At 39.5% G+C, this 19,371-nt stretch overlaps 1 protein-coding gene across 2 annotated transcripts; it reads left to right on the top strand.

Moving 5' to 3' along the window:
• Positions 1 to 4,918: 4,918 nt before the first annotated feature.
• On the top strand, positions 4,919 to 13,958 carry LOC122669789. 2 transcript variants are annotated; one of them, XM_043866640.1, is made up of 2 exons: positions 4,919 to 5,760; positions 13,903 to 13,958. In XM_043866640.1, the coding sequence occupies exon 1, from the start codon at positions 4,947 to 4,949 to the stop codon at positions 5,736 to 5,738; it is 792 nt and encodes a 263-aa protein (XP_043722575.1). In that variant the 5' UTR covers positions 4,919 to 4,946; the 3' UTR covers positions 5,739 to 5,760; positions 13,903 to 13,958. The 2 variants fall into 2 exon arrangements, with proteins under 2 accessions (XP_043722575.1, XP_043722574.1); XM_043866639.1 differs by having other exon boundaries at positions 13,606 to 13,958.
• The last annotated feature ends 5,413 nt before the right edge of the window (positions 13,959 to 19,371 follow it).

The following is a 19,371-nucleotide window of genomic DNA, read 5'->3' as shown; positions in this document are numbered from 1 at the left end:
ATATTATGATTAAATTGTCTTCTAATGAATTTGAGTGTCAATAATAAGAGCTACTAAATGCATTTGATCGGGTGATGCTTGGAGCTAGGCACGGATTTTGTGTGCGACACCTATATATACAAAAGCTTCAAGGTGAAGTATCCTGGCCCTTTATTGAAGAATGCACTTTGGAGTGCATCAAATGCATTTAACGAAGTTGAGTTTAAGAAGCATATGGAGGAATTAAAGCAATTAAATATCGAAGCATTCAATTGGATTTCATCCTTTCTAGATTGGGCTTGGAGTTGATATGCCTTTGAGAGGCATACAAATTATGTGAATCATTCAACAATTGCATTAGAGTAGAAAGAGATACATTAATTATCACTTTGATGGAATCTATAAGGAGCAAATGGATGAAGAAAATAAATATTAGGTATGGTAGAATGAGTGCACATAATGGAAAGATTTGTCCCAAGATCCAAAAAAGCTAAAGAATACCAAGCTTGCTGCCAGACTTGGGGACTTGATAGTTGTAGGAAATGATGAGTTTGAGGTGACATATTATAGCCGCAAATATGTTGTAACCTCATACGAAGAACATGTACTTGTGGTAAATGAGATTTAACTAGTTTGCCGTGTAAGCATGCCATGAAAGCTATTATCCACCAGCAGGTCCATCCAGAAGATTATTGTGATGAATTTTATACCAAAGAAGCATTTTTGAGATCATATGGACACATGATTCATCCCATGCCTGATGAGCAATATTGGCCACCATCTAATAGGTAGGTTGAGCCCGCTCCAAAGTCCAAAAGATTGGTAGACCTAAAACGATATGTAAGAAGGACATGGATGAGCAAGCTACAAAGAAGAAGACACATGGAAAGAAATCAGTAATGAGGATTCAATTTTGCAAGATCTATCATCAATCTAATCACAATAGAAGGAGATGTCCATTGAGGTCACTAAATGAAGATGGTCAATCAAGTCAGCAACCTACTCAACCAAGGCAACAATCTACTTAGTTACGATCTCAACAAACTTGGACAATTTTTTGGAATGTTTTCTTTTTTGGTTGGACGTGATGTAAATGATGGTTATAGTAATAGTAATTGTAATGGTATTTTGTCTATGTAATGGATGATGTGATAGATGGACACATTATCAAGTTTGATAATTTTACGGTTTTGGATGTGAAATGTTATTATATTTCATACTATTTTATATAGAAGAAAACTAATATAATCATACATCTACTATTGTAGTTGTCAAAGTGAAAGTGACTGCATTTTTGTGATGACTAAGTATTTTAACAGGATGTCAAGTTGAACAAGAAAATTTTATATTAATGACTGGGTATATTTATATTTTCCTATCTAATTCAAAGCAACTCTTTGATCAACTATTCTTATAATCCAAACTGAGCATAAATTAATACAAGGGAGAGGGTTGGGCACGCCATTGGATTTTCTAAAGCTAGTAGATGTGCCCAATGGAGAGGGTGGATGGGGAGGACAGGGGTTCATTTTCATAGGGAGTGGGAAAGAGACAGACTTAGGCTGGGCACATCACTGGTGTGCCCAACCTTTACCCTAATACAATTGGATGGTGTCCAAAAGGTTTTGTCAGCTCCATTTTCAGCTGCTAAAAGCTGAATGAATTGAAGAAGTTTGATCTTCCATGCAATTCCAAAGTTTCAGGCAATGAATAACTATGAAAATCTGATTCATGAGCATTAGTGTGAGAAGAGTGATCAATAAAATTGAAACTATTTGTGTGCACCAGTGTGACTGCATTTAGTTGATATTCTCGTAGTTGATTCTCTAAGCTTAGGAGTGGTTGCACTAGCAAGATGGTCCACATGATGGTCATGGAAGTCATGCTTGTAAGCATGTCATGGCAATTATGTTGATGATTGTGGTGTTGTTAACCATGCATGGCCACCTTCCCTACACATATTATTGTCCCCACTTGATCTTTCAATATGGCAATGGCATTCGTGGAGGTTAGCCAATGCACATGATTTTTCATGCGACTCATGGGAGGCCGATATACAATTCTGATGCTCACGATGGAGTTTAAGATCATCCTCATAATGTGGTCATGTGAATGATGCCCCATCATCCAACATAGACTAGTGCACCATACTCATGAACTAGATGCACATGAGGCTGAGGTATTCGTCAAGCATCAAAGACAAATGTCACGGTGGGCACACCAGAATGTCATAGAGAGATGCACCAATTTTGTCTTTATCATTGAAAATAAGAGAAAGTATAGTATTCCATCGGGCTCCATTAAGTTCACTGGTTTCTAGTAGGTTTGATCAATCAGACATTTGCTCATGTCCAATGATCAGGCCAGGTGTTGGGGAGGGTGGGTGCTTGAGGATGGTAAAAGGACGAAAGATATTGTAATTCAAATGAGAGTTGATTTCTAACAATGGGCAAAATTGAAAATTACAAATATTTTAAACTCATTAGTTAAAAGTTAGAGTAGTTTTAAACTTGTTTTGGAACCCCAAACATTTCTTTTCAAACTTAGGACACCTCATATGTTCTTTCTTAAAAAATAGAGCACCTTAGATATAATTTACCCAAAAAAGAATATTTTCTAAAAGCCTTGTCAATAAGATCAGATCCTTGCTATTTTCAATTTAGATGAAAATTATTCATAATAGGAGGTAGAAAACCCAAGAAGCTTTCGAGGTTCCATTGTTGTCTTGAGGATTGTTGCATCAAGAAATCTCCACAAGCTATCTCCCTATTTAATCTTTTTTTTTGGTAAGACTATCTCCCTATTTAATCACCTGCACAAAGGAGTAGAGAGGACACTAGAGAGCCGGTTTGTACCAGCAGGGGATTCTCAAATGCCTAAGCCAGAGCTCTCTGAGCAACAATTGAGAATAATTCAGATGGTTTTTATACGGTCATACCTGAGTTTATATAGGGTTCACGACCCCAAGAGGCGGTGGGGAGTGAGTCCCAATGTCGTAAGTTTCATCTTTGGTAAGAGAATCGCTGTTAGAGACCTTTTAGGATTGTGATTCCTGATTTGTTGGGATCATAGGGCACTTTTTGATAGTTTCCTTAAAAGACTAGATTAGCATGTGATGCCGTTTTTAGTAGTTTCCATATGGGATTAAGTAACGGGAGTGATCCGATGTCCTCTATTTATTATAAAACGATGATCTCTTGATTACGTGGCATAACCTTATTGGGTGGCCCATATTTGGGTATAACAAGGATCAATTTGAAAGAACTGTGACAATAAACCTCAAGTGGATTGGTTACATACTGCTCTACGAGTTGGTGATCTCCTTACAGGACAAGCTGAGTTTTTCAATGTAGCACCAAAATCTGATGAAGGAATTGTGACTACGGATGGAGAATAAGGTTTCAATCGAGCCGGTTTCGATGTGGGAATGGTGAAACCGAAACCAAGCCAATAAGGAAAGTTTAGTTTTAGGTCCGTTTGGTTTTGGGTTTACATTGGTTTATTGTATCGGTTTGTTATTGGGTCGATTTTGACCCGATTTGGGTTTGATTTACCGTACGCATTTATATAAACTATAGAAAAAATATAATTTTTAATGGGTTCCAGGTTGTTATTGGTTTTTTTATCGGTTTGCTTTCGGTTTCGGTTTGGTTTTAGGTTCTTTCGGTTTTTGGTTTGGTTTGGTTTGGTTCGCTTTTGGTGTCATAATCCCCAAACCGAAACCAGCCCAATAAGACTTCGGCTCGGTTCAGGCTGGACTATTTCAGTTTACCCAGTTCGGTCCCAACTTTGACACCCCGTTGTTTAACTTGAAGAAACAAAATAACAAAGATCCAGTAAATCTAGAGTTTATGTATATGCCAAAATGGATTAGATAACCCTTAATTGTGAAGCATATAAAATTGTAAATCCTAGTTTCAAATACATGTAAATCTCCAAGTGCATTGAAGACATTGTTGTGGAATCCGACTGCCTTTCTATCGTTTCTTCTCTTAACGATAGGAAGTCCCTCCCCCTATTGAAGTTATCAGTTTAGCCCAAGACAGCCAGGCTCTTGTCGGCTTCTTCAACTCTTGCTCATTTCAGCATATCCCAAGAGAGATTAACAATGTGGCTGACTCTCCTGCTGGAAGGCCTTATCTTTAACATGTGAGACATGGTGGCCTGTTTCCACTCCTTGGATTTTGGATTTATGTAAATCGGATTTCTTGCGCTGGACACACATAAATAAATAAGTCCGTCTCTTACCAAAAAATAAAAAGTTTTAGGGTTGTACCATAGTTTTAGATACATGTAAATCTTAGTTTTAGGGTTGTACTGTTTAGAGGCCGGTTAAGGCTAGGTTAAAGGCCGATTAAAGTACTCGATTATAACCCAAGACCGATTGAGCCCGTTCAGGCCCGACACGATTAGTTAAACGTGTGGTCATAGTGAAGGGGCTTGAACTTGGTTAAGCCCGATTAGGCCCAACCAAGACCGAATGATCGAGCCAAATCGATTATGGGAACAATGGTGAGGCTTGACCGGTTGAAACCCTTTAGAGCCTGGTTAAGGCCAGGTTAAAGCTTGATTAAAGTACCCGATTATAACCCGAGACCGATTGAGCCTGTTCAGGCCCGGCCCCGATTAGTTAAGTGGGCGGTCACAGCCCAGGGCTTGAACTTGGTTAAGCCCGATTAGGCCTGACCGAGACCGGCTGAGCCAAACCGAGCCAAACCGGTTGACACCCTTAGGAAAAATGGTGAGGCCCGACCGGTTGAAACCCTTCCTCGACTCTGAAGTCCGAACTGTGAATTCTGAAACTGAGCCCCCCTACTCCGTCGACATTTCTACGGAACTCTTTCTCTTTCTTTCCCCCTAGTATCTCTTTTCCTCCTCTGCAACTCAATCATATAACCAACAACTTATCTTGGTGATCCACTCGGATTGTACGCCCGTCGAGTTGAAAGAAGAAGAAGAAAGCAGTGATGGAAGATGTGATAACAGAAATTCCCCCACCATCAAGGTTCTTCGAAGAAGACCTAAACAATTTCACTGCTCCATCACCCACTCTTCCAACTCCTTTCATCGTCTTCTCCAACCCAAAACCCAATCTTAACAGTCCCCTTCGTCCTTCCCTCCTTATCATCGCCATCTCGACTCCATCTATCAATCTCCTCCACCACTGTCTCTCTTCCAAACCCCCAATCGGGACTCTGATGCTTCCAGAAATCTCATTATCTGGCAACTCCATCGAACCCTCACTAAAGGATAAATCTTGCCACATTTATGCCCTCGATGATCAGAACTCAATTATTGTGGTCATCGTACAGTTCCGCGTTGTCGCAGAGAGGTCCCATGCGGTGGCGAAGTTGCTGATCGATGGAGAAGCGCAAATTTGTCCCGAGAGGGTTCTGATATTGGATTCCGTGCAGAGTCGGAACTTCCGCAGTAATCTCCCTCCGGATGAGGAACTTGCTTTTAAGCTCGAGACAACAGCGGCATTGATGGAAGAACAGGAAGGCCTGGGTGCGCAAATTAGAAGTTTAGGGTTTTTCCTGTCGGGGAGTGTGATGGATGGCTTGGGTGCAGCTCTTTTGGGTCGATGCCAGATGAGGAGGATCAAAGGGACCCTGTGTGTTACATGGCCGGAATCCGGTGCTCTGGCGTTGTCTCTGGTGAAGTCACTGCTCAAGGATGTACTGCCAAGCTTAGAACATCTTAGGGTCAGCGATGTTGATGATGATGGTAGTCGTCTTGATTCTGAGTTGTATACTTGATCCTGCTTAATTGCAGAACGAGGTACAAGCCAATGTTTTGCTTTTTATTCAAAACTAAGTATATTTAGTAGTGTATGTTTTATATCAGAATGTGGATGTGTAGGTTCAATTTCTTTATTTCCTTAACAATTTGATACCTAGAAATGATATCACGGGATGAGCAACTGTTGTTTGATGGTAACTTGTGCTAGCTTCGTTTGTTTTGTTTTGTTCAAGTGGTGGGGTTCACTCCACCGAACTCTTTCTTTGGTTTTTGATCACCTTCCCATCAGAATGTGATATAGTGGCAATTTCTATTATACAGGTCCTCCAATCCTAGTCCAGTTATGTGTACCATCTATCATTACATGTGCCATTTTTATGAGATTAATCATAAAACCTTGAGCTCGGTACCTCAATGTCCAGTTCAACCTGGATAAAGACTTTCCTCGTTCCCCCTAGATCTTCTTATTTTTTGTTTCTTATAAGTGTCAGTGAGTTTAATGATGATAGTAGTCGTCTTGATTCTGAGTTGTATATTTGAGCCTGATTATTGCTGAATGAGGTACATCCAGTGTTTTTCTTTTATTCAAAAGCAAGTTTTGGTAATTGTTCATGTTTTATGATAATGTGTAGTGTATGTGTAGATTCAGATTATTTCTTTTTTCAACAATTTAATACTTAAAATGATATCAAAGGATGAGCAACTATGCTTGATAGTGGTTTGTCTTAGTTTTGTTTTAGTTTGTTCAACTGGTAGTTCATCCATCATACTCTGTCTTATTTATGATCACAATCCATCGGAATATGATATGGAACACCGATGGCAATTTCTCTTATATGGGTTGCTGAATTCTAGTTCGGTAATGTATACCATCAGTCATTACATGTGCCATTTTCTGAACATGGTATCTCTGTTCCGATTCAACCTGGATTAAAAACTTTCCTCTTTCCCCCTTGATCTCCTCCCTAATTTGTCGTCGTCTTCTTTGATCTCCTTTAGTTTTCTTATTTTTTTTTGGGTGAATTGATAAATAGCTCAACATAAAGTCAAATTATTGTCACACGTCCATCAAAGCTGTTGTGGTGTCACTCTCCATACCCCGATGGATACTCATGCAGAACAGAAGGCAATTTGCTTTTGGGGAAGAGGACTTTTCAGACTATATGCTATTAGCAAATTAGAAGCTCCTTTTCTGATTTAGCAGATACCTCTGTGACTGCAAAACAGAGAACACAAGGGCATGGTCGAGGTCCAATTTCAAAAGGGGCATTAGTTATAAATGACAAATAGACCTGGCTTAATGGTTAGATGCCCTTCTATATTTTCTGGGTTCTGGTTAAGCTTCATATTTGATCTGATAAACATATTTTTGATTTGGATGTGGCTCTTGTTGTTCAAGGTCCTCTGCATTTGTAACTTGTATAACTATTATTGTGTTTTGTTATTTTTCTGCTTGAATTTCTCCTTGTTATGCCTAATCTATAGACAATCTTTTCTCGTTCTTTGTAAAATGTGTAAAGGAAGAAGGATTCTGGGGTATGGTCTGACATGAGCTTGTGCTTGGATTGCAAGGTTGTAAGCCAGTCATAAAGGTTTTCTGACATATTAAGAGTCTCGATTCAAGGGCTCTTTTCTCATCAGTTAATTTTGTTTTTCTTACCTGGTAGCAAAATGGAGCAATATTATGATGGAAGCATTGTCATAATGGAGTCACTGGATCTCTTAGTCTTCTTGAGTCTGCTGTATAAAGCATTATGGCAATAGAAACCATTGGATTGATAGCAGCTGGTACCAAGTGGAGTTCCTATATCACTTTGCAGCATAAGACTCACACTTTGGTTTGTATTTTACCAAACTGCAAACTGGTACATGATTATCCAATGAAGACACTGATAGCAATAAAGATGATGCACGGGCATCCTCCTTGTGTACCTCACATAAGCAGGACAGTGGCCAGCTTCTTGGAGAGATTTGTACTAGCTTTGTTCTGTTTGTTCGGTGGATCATCCATCAAACTCTTTGTTTCCTTTATGGTCACCTTCCATCGGATTATGTTATGGAACCCTGATGGAAATTTCTATCATATGGATTGCTGAATCCTAGTCCAGTAATCGTGGCTTGCTAATCACCCAAAGGCTGGGGTTTGGCAACCAATACATTATCTGGAACCTCAGTTCAAATATAATTCTAAGTGAAGTTTCTGCAACCTGGTCAAGGAGGTCCCAATGGGGTCCAAGATCTAGTTGAATGACCTAGATGATGAGATGAATAGTCCAGCAAAGTTGGATGTTAATCCAATGGTCAGATTTGGATATATCAAGTTGTTACCAAATCAGTAAGTTACTGAAACAAGATTTCAGAATTAGTAACCATAGGAAAACATCAACTAAATCATAGAGAGCAAGTGAAATCAGAAGTTCAGAACAGAAACTTAGGAAAGTTTTAGTAGCTAACCAGGTCATGAAATAGCAAGTGAACAGAATTTGTAACTTGCATCAAAATAGAAAGTAGAGAAAAGAACGAGTCTGCAACAACAGTCAAACTAGGCAGTTAACTGCCTACAACACAAGGAATCAATGGTTGGATTGAAGGTAGTGGGGCTTCTGGCGGTGTCAGACTGCATTATTCAATGGGTTGCCTTTGTTGGCAACCTCATAGCCGAGCTGAGGATTATATTCTGGCAATCTCTAGCTCTAGCTTGAAGTGGCTGAGCTCTGTTAGCACACATCTTGGCAATGTAAGTTGAAGTGACCGAGGTGAGCAAGCTCTAGCATATGATGAAGTGGGCGATCTAGGCAGCTGAGCTCCAAAGTGAAAGCAAGCTCCAGAGCGACATATGTCTGAGGTCGTGTAGTAGTGTCTCATAGTGACTCGTCAACATGAAGGTTTCTTGTTACTAAAGGTGCTCAAAGCCGAGCTGAGTTGACGAGACATTTGAATTGACAAGCGAGCTGACAAGGTAGCTGAGGTGGCAAGTGGTGATAGTGATAGCCGAGCTGAGCATAAGAGGCCGAGCTGACGAGGCATCCAAAGTGATGGCCGAAATGCCGAAGTGAAAAAGCACCTGAGGTGACAGGGCATCCGAGGTGGTGGCCGAGGTGACCAAGCAACCGAGCCAGCTGAAAGGCCGAAGTCAAAAAGCAACCGAGGTGTATGGTCATCCGAGGTCTGATTAGGCCATAATTTAGCTCGGACAGATGAGCTGATATATATGCTTGATCAATCGATATTTGTGCTCGGCCAGACAAGTCAATGATTGTGTTCAATCAAATTCGATCTGCGAGCTGACGATTGAGCTCAGCCAGATGAGACTCAAAGGTTAATCTGGGTCGGTAACCCTGCTCGACTAGAAGATATTCTGATCCGAAGGTCAAATCTCTTTCCCGCTCAAATCTGTCACGTTCAATGGGTCAACTCAAAAGGCGTCAGACAAGCCAATAGAAGTTGAAACGTCACCTGACATTTTGGCACATGACAAGGTGCAACTCACGTGAAACCAATCTTGTGCTGCAAGTCATCTGAACTTGGAGAGAGACTATAAAAGCTGCAATCTCTCACTTTTGAAGTGTGTTCAGCAAAACTTCATCAAGTGTTAAGCAAAAAGAGTTAGAGCTGACCCAATAGTGCTCTCTGTTTGAGTGTGAAGAAAATCTACTGCGGCTGCACGTTTGAAGAGTGATCAATGGCATTCAAGTTCTGTAACCTTTTCTAAAGTGCTCATTGAAGACTTCAAAGAGTTGGTATTGGCCGTTAATGGTGGTGAAAAAGCTTGTGGGGCCCAAGTGAAGAAGTAGAAGATTCAAGTCTCCACTTTGAGGAGTCCGTTGAAGATTCCAGTGTACGATTGGGGACCACAATCAAGCCATTTGTGGGTGTGATTACTTTGGAGAGGTCACATCTTTGCAAGTCCTTTGTATTGGTGACCAAGGTTGTTTATTGTTAAAATACCTAAGGCTGTATAGGGGAGTTGTATTTATTCTGATTATATTCATTGTAACCTATCAAGTGGGGTGCTTGATAGGAACTCAGGGAAGTTTGCCCTTGCCTGTATGGATATTACAGGTTGAAATAGGTGTGGGTGCACCTGAACTGTAACAAGTAGTTAAAGTTGAGTCGTGTATCAGGAAATATATGAAACCCTGGTTAGGGATTGCTCAGTAGACGTAGGCACTCGCTGAACCACGTATATCTGGTGTTGTGTGATTGTTCAGGTGGATATAGAAGTGTGTGAAATGTGTATGTGTTCTGAGTGGGTGTGCTTTGTCTGGTAGTCATGGAACTAAATCTCGGTCGAAGCTTGCAGTTTGACTGAGCTATCTCGATTTCGCAAGAAACTGAGACGAGATGTCATGTGACTTTAAAAATCCCATGTTTCGACCCAACTCGACTAGTTTCGACCAAATTTCGCAAGTTTCGACCTGAACACCTATATAAGTGTCACTTATCCCCATCAAAACTTGAGGAAACCTGGTTGGAAACCAGGACATACACTTATTTATGCCAAATATCATTTAAGTAAGTTTTTATATTACTTAAGATATTCTTCATAAATAAGCAATAAAAACAAAAAATGCGGTAAAATATTCATTTGTTTTGATGTCTAAATATATATATATATATTTCATTCAGAATGATTTTAAACAGCATTCGTGCACACCAAATTAAGTTTGACAGGAACATTACTCCTTCAATATAAATCAGATTAAAAAAAATAAAATAAAATTTACCGCACTTTTGGTTTTTAGCAATGTTTTACCATATTAAGATTTATGAACTTTTAGATTTTAGAAAAACCCAAGCATTTTTTTTTTTGGTTGAAAAAACCCAAGCATTAGAAAGTTGAAAATTGCACCTACTGCTGAAAATCCAATTTTTGTTCTTAAAATGGGGGTTGACTTTTTATCCTTTTAGAATTTGATTTTTTAACTATTTTTATTGGATTCAAATAGGGGGTATTTGCTTATCTATGAATAATATCTTAAGTAAATGAAATAACAAATATAAAACATTTACTTAAATGATATTTTTTGCACAAAAAAAAAAAGAGATATTTGGCATAAATAAGTGCTTGTCCTGGTTTCCAGCCATTGTCCAAGAACAATATACGCTATCAAACTTGAGTCAAAACCAGAAGTACCATTTTTGAGTGTTTTTTTTTTTTGGTGGAAGTAGTTCATGCACTGTGTTTAAAATGTAAAAAATAGGCTGTATAGCAAAAATCAGATAAAAAAAACCATTTCTGGATCTCGAAACCACTTCATCTAGTTGGCTGGGAAAAAATCCCTAGTTTCGACCAGTTTCGACCATTTCTCGGTTTCTGGCTGATTGAAACCAGGGTCGAAACCAAGTTCTTGAACCTTGGTCCTGACCACTAATTGGTTAAAGGTAGACAAGCACACGGCTGTGTGATGGTTTCACCGTAATAGTGAAACAGCCTCAGCTCATCAAATTGATTGGCAAGTAGCTTGATATCCGAGGTGCAGATTAAGGTCGCCTTTTTGGGGAGAAAAATTTGGTGGCTACTGATTCACCCCCCCCCTCTTAGTGTTTGCCTGGGAACTTCAAAGGTTGTTTTGACTATAAAAACCAAGTCTGAAACTAAGAAAAGCAATGTCAATGGTTAGAAATTAGAATGATAGTTCAGTAGATAACCATAAAAGTAAGTTGAATGCGCAAGAGTGAAATAGAATCTCACCTTAGGAGGAATTAGAAGAAGACAATTTAGAAAGGAAGATTGATATGGACAAGGCCTCCCATGTAGAGCTTGATCAGCATTTCACTAGTCCTCTTGGCCATAGTTGTCAAGGTGTCGCCTAGGCGTCCAGGCACCTTGGTCGACTTGGGCTCCTTGTTGGTGTCGCCTTGATTTGGACTCTCTAACGCCTTGGGTCGCCTAGACGCTGTGACAACTATGCTCTTGGAATCCCACCAAGGTTGCTAATGCTTCTTGCAAGAGCATTCTGCATCACACAGAGAAATGACAAGTATAGAAGTATAGTTTTTCAAAATCGTGGGGGTAGTATGATCTCCTACTCCTTTATTTATAACCTTGCAACAAAACAAGAAAATAGTAGCTCTTCATGCACAAACAAGAGAGTTTTAGAGAAACCAATATAGAAGGCTTCTAGACTTCTACAAAATAGAAACTAACTACCTATTTCTGTATAGGCCTTGGCTACTACAAAATAGAAATTAACTACTTGATCCTGTGTGATGTAGATCCAAGCCTCCTCGAATTGAGGAAGCCACCCTAAACCTAGGGTTTTAGTAGGAGCCTTAGGATAGTTTATTTCAGTTCTATACTTAGTTTTTTTAGCAGCCTTAAGGACTTAATCCTATTGGCTGAGATTGTTTTATTCTTATTGGTTCCTAGGGTATCTTTTATTTAAGTTGTTTTAAGTTGTCTTAAGTTATTAGGGGTAGATGAGTCTTTTCCTTTTAAGTTATTTTAATCTAGCTACTCCCATCCACGATTGATGAAGGAGAGTTTGAATTGTAATCTGTTTTAGCCCGTAGGCCCTCATTAATAAGAGAATCGTGGGAGAGGCTCCCCCACAGTTTATTTTGAAAAAAATATTTCGTTGCTTTGCTGCCTTTGCTGCTGCTGCCATTGCTCCCTTTGTGTGAGTGTTGCCTTGTGGATCTCAAGGTGCTAGGGTGAGTGGACTCTCACGACTCCTTGCGTCTGTCCAGTACCGGGAGGTTCTTCTTCTTCTTCATTCAAGCTTCTTCAAGCTATTGTTGCTGCAGATCTACAAAACCCAGTGAGTATTTTATAGTTCTGCTATTTAACAATCTTCTTCTTCTTCCTCCAGCTTACCCTAATTGACCCCCATAACCCTAACTCCATGTAGAGTCTGTCAAGCCCTTTAAAACTTTAAACACAACCCCCGCACAGCAGACCCTCCACTCGACTGCCATCTCAGCCCCAACTTACAACTCTAAACCCTAATCCCCTCATCCCTCTAAAACCCCAAAACCCTAGGATTCCCAGATCAGTCACTTCTTCCCATCAATTCCCCTCCATATTCTGATTGAGTGTTCTTTCCCCTCATTGGAAAACTCGACCAGAAACCTGAGTCCAAACTCCCATCTTAAAACCCTAGTTTCAGCCTAGAATCTAAAACCTAAAACCCGAAACCCTAACCCTAACCCTAATTTTGCAGATTTTTCAAACTTAACCAAATCCTATTATTTATATCCCATAATAACCCCCTAGACCTGCATATTAAAACTATATAAGACCCATTCCCAAATTCCCCTCCTAAACCCTAGAATTAATCTAAATCCTAGTGCTGTCCATTCGAACCAGTCCTAGTAGGCCTCCTACCTACATAGGACTACATTACTGTGTAGGCCACAAATCCCTCATACTTGGGCTTATAGAATTTGCCCATTACAATAGAAAGCCCAAAAATACTAAGCTCGTGACCCATATAACCCATAGGAGCCTTATAATTAAGTTTGATTTGAACCAATATCGGACCTAAGGTTCAGATTGACCCAGAAAACTAAACCAAACCCAACCCAAAATAATAGGTTTTTCGTCTTCTCTTCTTGTTGAAAGTCAGCATCAAGTTATATATATATATATATATCTATACAACAACAACAACAGCAACAACAACAACAACAACAACAACATCATAACCTTATCCCAGCGTAATGGGGTTGGCTACATGGATCCTAGAAGGGTCAGCAAAAAAAAACATCATCCATTTTATTGAGATTGATCATAAACCCTGGACAAGGTACCTCAATGAGTAGATCAACCTGGATTGAAACCTCTCCTCTGTTCCCTCTTGCTATCCTCAATTTTCTTCTCCACCCCCCCTTTGGGTAATTTGGTAAATAGCTTAACATGATGCCAAATTATTGTCTCAGGTCCATAAAAACTGTTGTGGTCTCGCTCCCTAGTCCCTACACCCTGATAGTTTTCCACAAGGAACGAAAGGAAAATTGCTTTTGAGGAAGAGGACTTTTCGAACCATATACTATTGGAAAACTAAAAGACCTATGGGGCTACCAAAGAGAGGATGCAAGGGCAAGGTCAATGTCTTGTGTCAGAGACCATTAGACGAAGACAAATAGACCCAGTATATGGGTAGTTACACTATATATTTTGGGTTTTGGTTGAGCTTCAAATTTCATTTTTAAACCTATTTTTGAGTTTTGACATGGCTCATGTTATTACAGAAACATCACTTTAATCAAGGTCTTTTGTAATTGTTAAAGCTACCAATTTATGGTTGTAAGGTGTAAGGGGTACATGACCCATATGTGCCATGGGGGTACATATGTGTCATGTATAGGCAGTAGCTTGTTGATCTCTTCTAGTTATTAGTTATTAGTTAGATTGTGTTTCTTCTTTTATGTCTAAGTTAGTTTCCTATTGTATCTAGAATAGGAAGTTTATAGCATTGTAATCTTCTATTATATATTGACAAGAAGTGGGATCTATAGACCACCTATTCTGCTCCTTCTTAGCAGCAGAATTCCTCGTCTTCCTCTATCGTCGTCTTCTTCTCTTCTTCTTCTTGTTTTGTAGTTCTGCTGGTTTATTATATTTGATGTTTTTACAGTATTTTTAGTTTATATTTCTATTCTTCTGTTTCATCATTTATCTGATTAAAGTTCTCCATGTTATCTCTAATCTATAACCAACCTATTCTCACTCTTTGTAAAATCTATAAAGAATGGATTTTGGGGTCCAGTGAGATGATGTGCTTAGAGTGCTGGGTGCATAGTTGTATGCAGTCAGTGGTGTTCCGATATATTATGATCTCAATTCAACGGTATTTTTCTCAATAGCTAATTAATGGGGGACCGGAAAGGAGAAGAGAGAAGCTTGGAAGAAATCAGAGTTGCGGGGGGGTGGGGAGAAGAAACCGTAGAGAAGAAGAAGCAGTAGAAGAAAAGAAGGGGTGGGGGAAAGAGTGCATACACACACAGCCTTAGGCTTCAATTCATTCTTCATTATCTAATGGTGGGGAATTACATCATATATAAAGAGAAATAAAGACTCCTAAAAAATAAGACTCTCTCTAACTAGGAAACTTATTCAAATAAGGAAGCTAAAACAATTGGAAATTAAATATCCTAGTAGCTAACTTCTAAAATAAAGAGAATAAAATAAACTAAACATTATTTCCCCAAATAACATAAATTCCTAAAATCCTACTAGATCCAAACACTCAAACTGGACCCGGTTTATCTCCGTCTGGATACGGGGTTTGGGTCGGTCCAGTCCAAGATTCTCCTGCATCACTAATTGTCTTTCTTTTAGGTAGTAATAAGATAGAGTTACATTATGATAAAAGTAATGTTGTTATGGGACCTACCGGTTTTCTTAGCTGTGCGTAGACCCATCTATTAAGCGTTAGGACTCACCATTGGATTGGTACAGCTTTAGTTTCCTCTACTACCTTGCAACACTAAAGCCTCACATTGGTTTGATTTATGCCAAATGGCACAAGAAAGGACAGATAGCAATAAAAATAATGCAGAAATACGTCTATGGAGCTGCGCTTGTTCTCTTCTTCCTTCTTTGCAAATCTGAGTGTCTTTCTCAGGTATTCCTCTATTTCTCCCTTTTTTTTTATTCTTTTCCCTATTCCTTGTTGCTATTCTGGATTGTATTCTCCCTTGTTCTGCCTTTGGCTGTAGTTGCAGTCCTACTGTATTGAAAAGCCTGCTCTGAAGAATTCATGGGCCAGCAGGCCAGGCGGACTGAGAGCGTTGAAGAAGTGCCTCGGCCTGCTGCAGCCATTACTTTGACTCCTTTTCTTGAGTTGATCTCTCTTGTCCCTAGTCCTTTCTCTTTGAGATTTTGATTGAAGGTAGGGCTTCCATATGCAAACTAAATCCTAGAATTTCAGTCCTGAAGGCTCACTTTGCCTTGAGTTGCAAACCAGTAACTTTTTCTGTTTGCGACTTAACCGCGAGGTTTTCAAGAGGGTAATGAATTGCTATTCTCCACCTGAATTTTAAGTTGATTAGTGGTCAATCGAAGGATTTTTTCTGGTATGCGTGTTCTGTTCTTCCACTGGTTTCAGTTCCATTGAGAAGAAGAAAGAACTTCTTATTTGCAAGTAAAACCAGGTTTGTGTTCCCAAAAGGCCCTAAATTCTTAAAGCATTGTTTTGGTCTTTCCCCCTTTTATCTTACATTCCAGTAAATTCTTTCAAACTTTATTTTCAAAATTGTCCTTGATTCTATTACCTTGTACAAAATGGGTCCTGAACCTCCTTTTATTTACAAAACTGTCGCTAAACCTTTAAATTGAATTATTTACTGCTCTTGTGGGCCTATAGCGACCCCAAATTAAGGTTTTCGAACCCCGAGTTGCATCAATTAGTATCAGAGCTGAAATTCTTGTAGTTTCTAACCATGATTGGACCCTCTCACATTACAAACCTTGAGATGCACAAATTATATAAATAGCTCGTTGAGAGTCAATAGCAGACTGAAGCAAAGTTGAGTCCAGATTCCATGAGCATTCAACAACTATAACAACTCTTGCAAGAGACACCAATCAAGACCATCCATAGTTCAAGATTTTGGTCGAGCCTGCAAGTTTTAGTGGAGGGTCTCAAGGCCCAAGTGGCCAAATTAGGTCCCGAAACTTCTAGGAAACCCTATTTTAGGTCCTGTAAACATAGTGGTCCATTTGATTTAAAAAAAAAAACACACCCAAATTGTTAAGTTGACTTTGGACCCTAGTTTGGTAGTATACATTGTATGTTGTATACATTATCTAATATGGCCTATTCCACGCAAAGTTTAGTACTGGAACACATGTTATTCAATTAAAGCAACTTAAATATGCATTAGGAATGAATAGACATAATAAACCATTCCACGCATAGTTGTCACGGCGACTAGGCGATCCAAGGCGTTGGAGAGGAGCCTGGCAACAAGGTGCCCTAAGCGTGCAATATATGACTGTATGTAAAATAACAATGATAATTTTATATAATTATGCTTATATGCAACATAGAAGCCATATCAATGCAATATGGTATAATTAATTATACTAGTAATGACTAATACGAGAAAACCAACATGTAATAAACAAAACATGGGATATAAATTATAATATAAGAATATTCATAAAAAAAAAAAACATTAAACATATATCAACGTAAATTCGTGAAGTGTCAACAAGGCGTGCTATCGCCTTGGACCCAAAAAGAGCTTGGACGCGCCTAGGCAACACCTTGACTACTATGGTTCCATGCTTTTAGCAAAAAATTATAAAAGCATGAGTTTTTCTAGGGTTTATTGGCAAAAACCTCTGAAACTTGTGAAATGGACCCATTTCGTTCGAAATAGATGTTTTAAAACATAAGGATAGTAGCACTTTGGTTGAAAAAATGTCTTCGAAATTTCGCTAAAACACCAAAAGTTCGATTGAAATCTGGTATTACTTATGTCGATACCAAAATATTTCGCAAAAATTTCACGAAATCTTGAACCATGAGACCGTCTACACTAGTTCCTCATTGGTACTTTACGGATTACAGATGCATCTCTGAGACAACAATTTGTACCATTTATTCCCCCACACGATAGTTATTAGACAAGGATTGTGGCATCAAGGTCGAGGTCTCAGAGTTCGACAGCGGAAGGGACTTGAGGATTTTCGGGATTGGTTAACTAAAGTCAGGAGGATTTTCTCTTACAAGCAAGATTTTAAGTATCTTAATGTATTCGCCGATACTAACTGATACATATCTTATTTTTAGGGTACCGATATAATACCTATACGATACTTAAAAGTATCAATCGTATAGGGTCGATACGTGACCCGATATGGTTAATACTCTACGATACGATACAATACTTCTCTTAAAATCACCTTTTCGATACGATACCCGATACCGATACTTTAAACCTTGCTTACAAGACCTTTCCGAATGACAAGAACTGTAAGCTTAACCTCGCCAAATTCATGGGGTATGCATGTCCGTGGTTGGATGGCGTGCTACAGTCAAGGCTTACAAGTGACTTGGGCCCATTACAAACTACGTGGCTATTAAGCACTAGTGAACGAAAACTTTATTCTTCCTAATTTTGAGAAGATGCTCTGATGTAGGACAAAATATGAAGAAAAAGAGGCCAAAACACTGTTCACGTGAACAGTGTCACAACCCCTTATTTTGCCTTGTGAGAATATTATTAAGAGATTCTGTGGGGCCCAAGATCATATTGCATGGTGCTTTATGGGTGGGGATTTATGAGTAGTTTAGTTTCTATTTTAGCATAGATCTGGTTTCTATTTTGTTAGTTATTTGTTTCTAAATTAAAGTTTCTATTTTAGTTGCTTAGCTGAGTTAGAGTTTCTATTCTAGTTACTTTCTATTACTTATAAAGCAAGTCTCAGTCATATAAGAGACTGCTATTTTATTTCTTTCTATTTTTGACTCATCCCCTTGAGTCTATTTGTATATTGAACCTGCCCATAGAGGCTCCCCACGATTTAATGAAGTTGATTATTATTGTTTGAGCAAAGTTTTCTCTTGTCCATGTGTATGATATGAAGGCCTGGGAGGCCTCGTTGAGAGTGCCAAAACCCTAGGGCTGAGAGAGCCGAATCTCCTTATCCCCCAACACCTTCTATTTTCTTACTTTCTATCTTCTTCTCCTATCTCCAATCGATCCCCTGCTACTGTTATTGTTGTGAGATTGCAAACTATTGCTGCAGCTATTTCTGTGAGACTCAGAAATCATCCTGAACATCTACGAGTTCTACTGTTGCTGCTCGAAGACAAGGAAGATCACTTTCCACACCTGCTGGCTGCAACTTTTTAAGTTCTCTGCTGCTGCAATCGAAGGACCTGAACCCAGCAGCTTTTACTCCATCAAGGGTGATCCTTGGAGGACTATTTCAGACCTACAGGAGGCCCACTCGGTCCCTGGTTTGGAGTCTAACAAGCAAAGGTCCAATAGGGGTGATGAAGCCCTAGAAATCTCAGCTTCGATTGATGGCTGAAGAGGGAGATACCAGCAGGTCACTAAAATAGAAGGTAAACTCAGATTTAGTAACTTAGTGAGTAGAGACCAAACTAGCCGGCAGAATATAATCAAACTTGGATCAGTTGGTGCTTGTATGGAGGAGAAGCACTGCTGAAAGTTTCACTCAATTCTGATGGGGGAGTTGGGAGATATGGGGTAGCATCAACATAGAAGGTTAGGCTCTGCAGGCCAAACCAGCGAGCAGACTGGGCTGGAATTGGGATCGAGTGGAGGCCCTGTTGCATGTGCTTTGTGCTCCAAAAATCAGCCTATTCTGATGGCTGAGTGCTGAGATATGAAGCGGACCAGAAAATAGAAACTAGCCTTCATAATAGAAGGTTAATGTAGAGATCAATCTGGGCAGCAGTTGGGGAAGCCAAGCACAATCGAGTGGAGGGCAGGAGTTGTCCCTGATATGCTTTGAATATGATCTCAGAAGGGTCACAGGTTGCTGAGTTCTGGAACTTTGAGATTGCAGCAGGTTCTAATGGAGAAAACAGAGCCGCAGGAGTGCTTCAGCTTTCTGTTGGTTGTGTGCAGCAGCAACAGTACTTGAAGGGATTGAGGATTGGATCTGGTCTTCAAAGAATTCTCCAGCAGCTAATTATTAGTCACAAGGCAGCAGATCGAGTA

This window comes from Telopea speciosissima, chromosome 7, assembly GCF_018873765.1.
Source record: "Telopea speciosissima isolate NSW1024214 ecotype Mountain lineage chromosome 7, Tspe_v1, whole genome shotgun sequence".
Taxonomy (NCBI): domain Eukaryota; kingdom Viridiplantae; phylum Streptophyta; class Magnoliopsida; order Proteales; family Proteaceae; genus Telopea; species Telopea speciosissima.
This window is presented reverse-complemented; position numbering and strand designations above follow the sequence as displayed.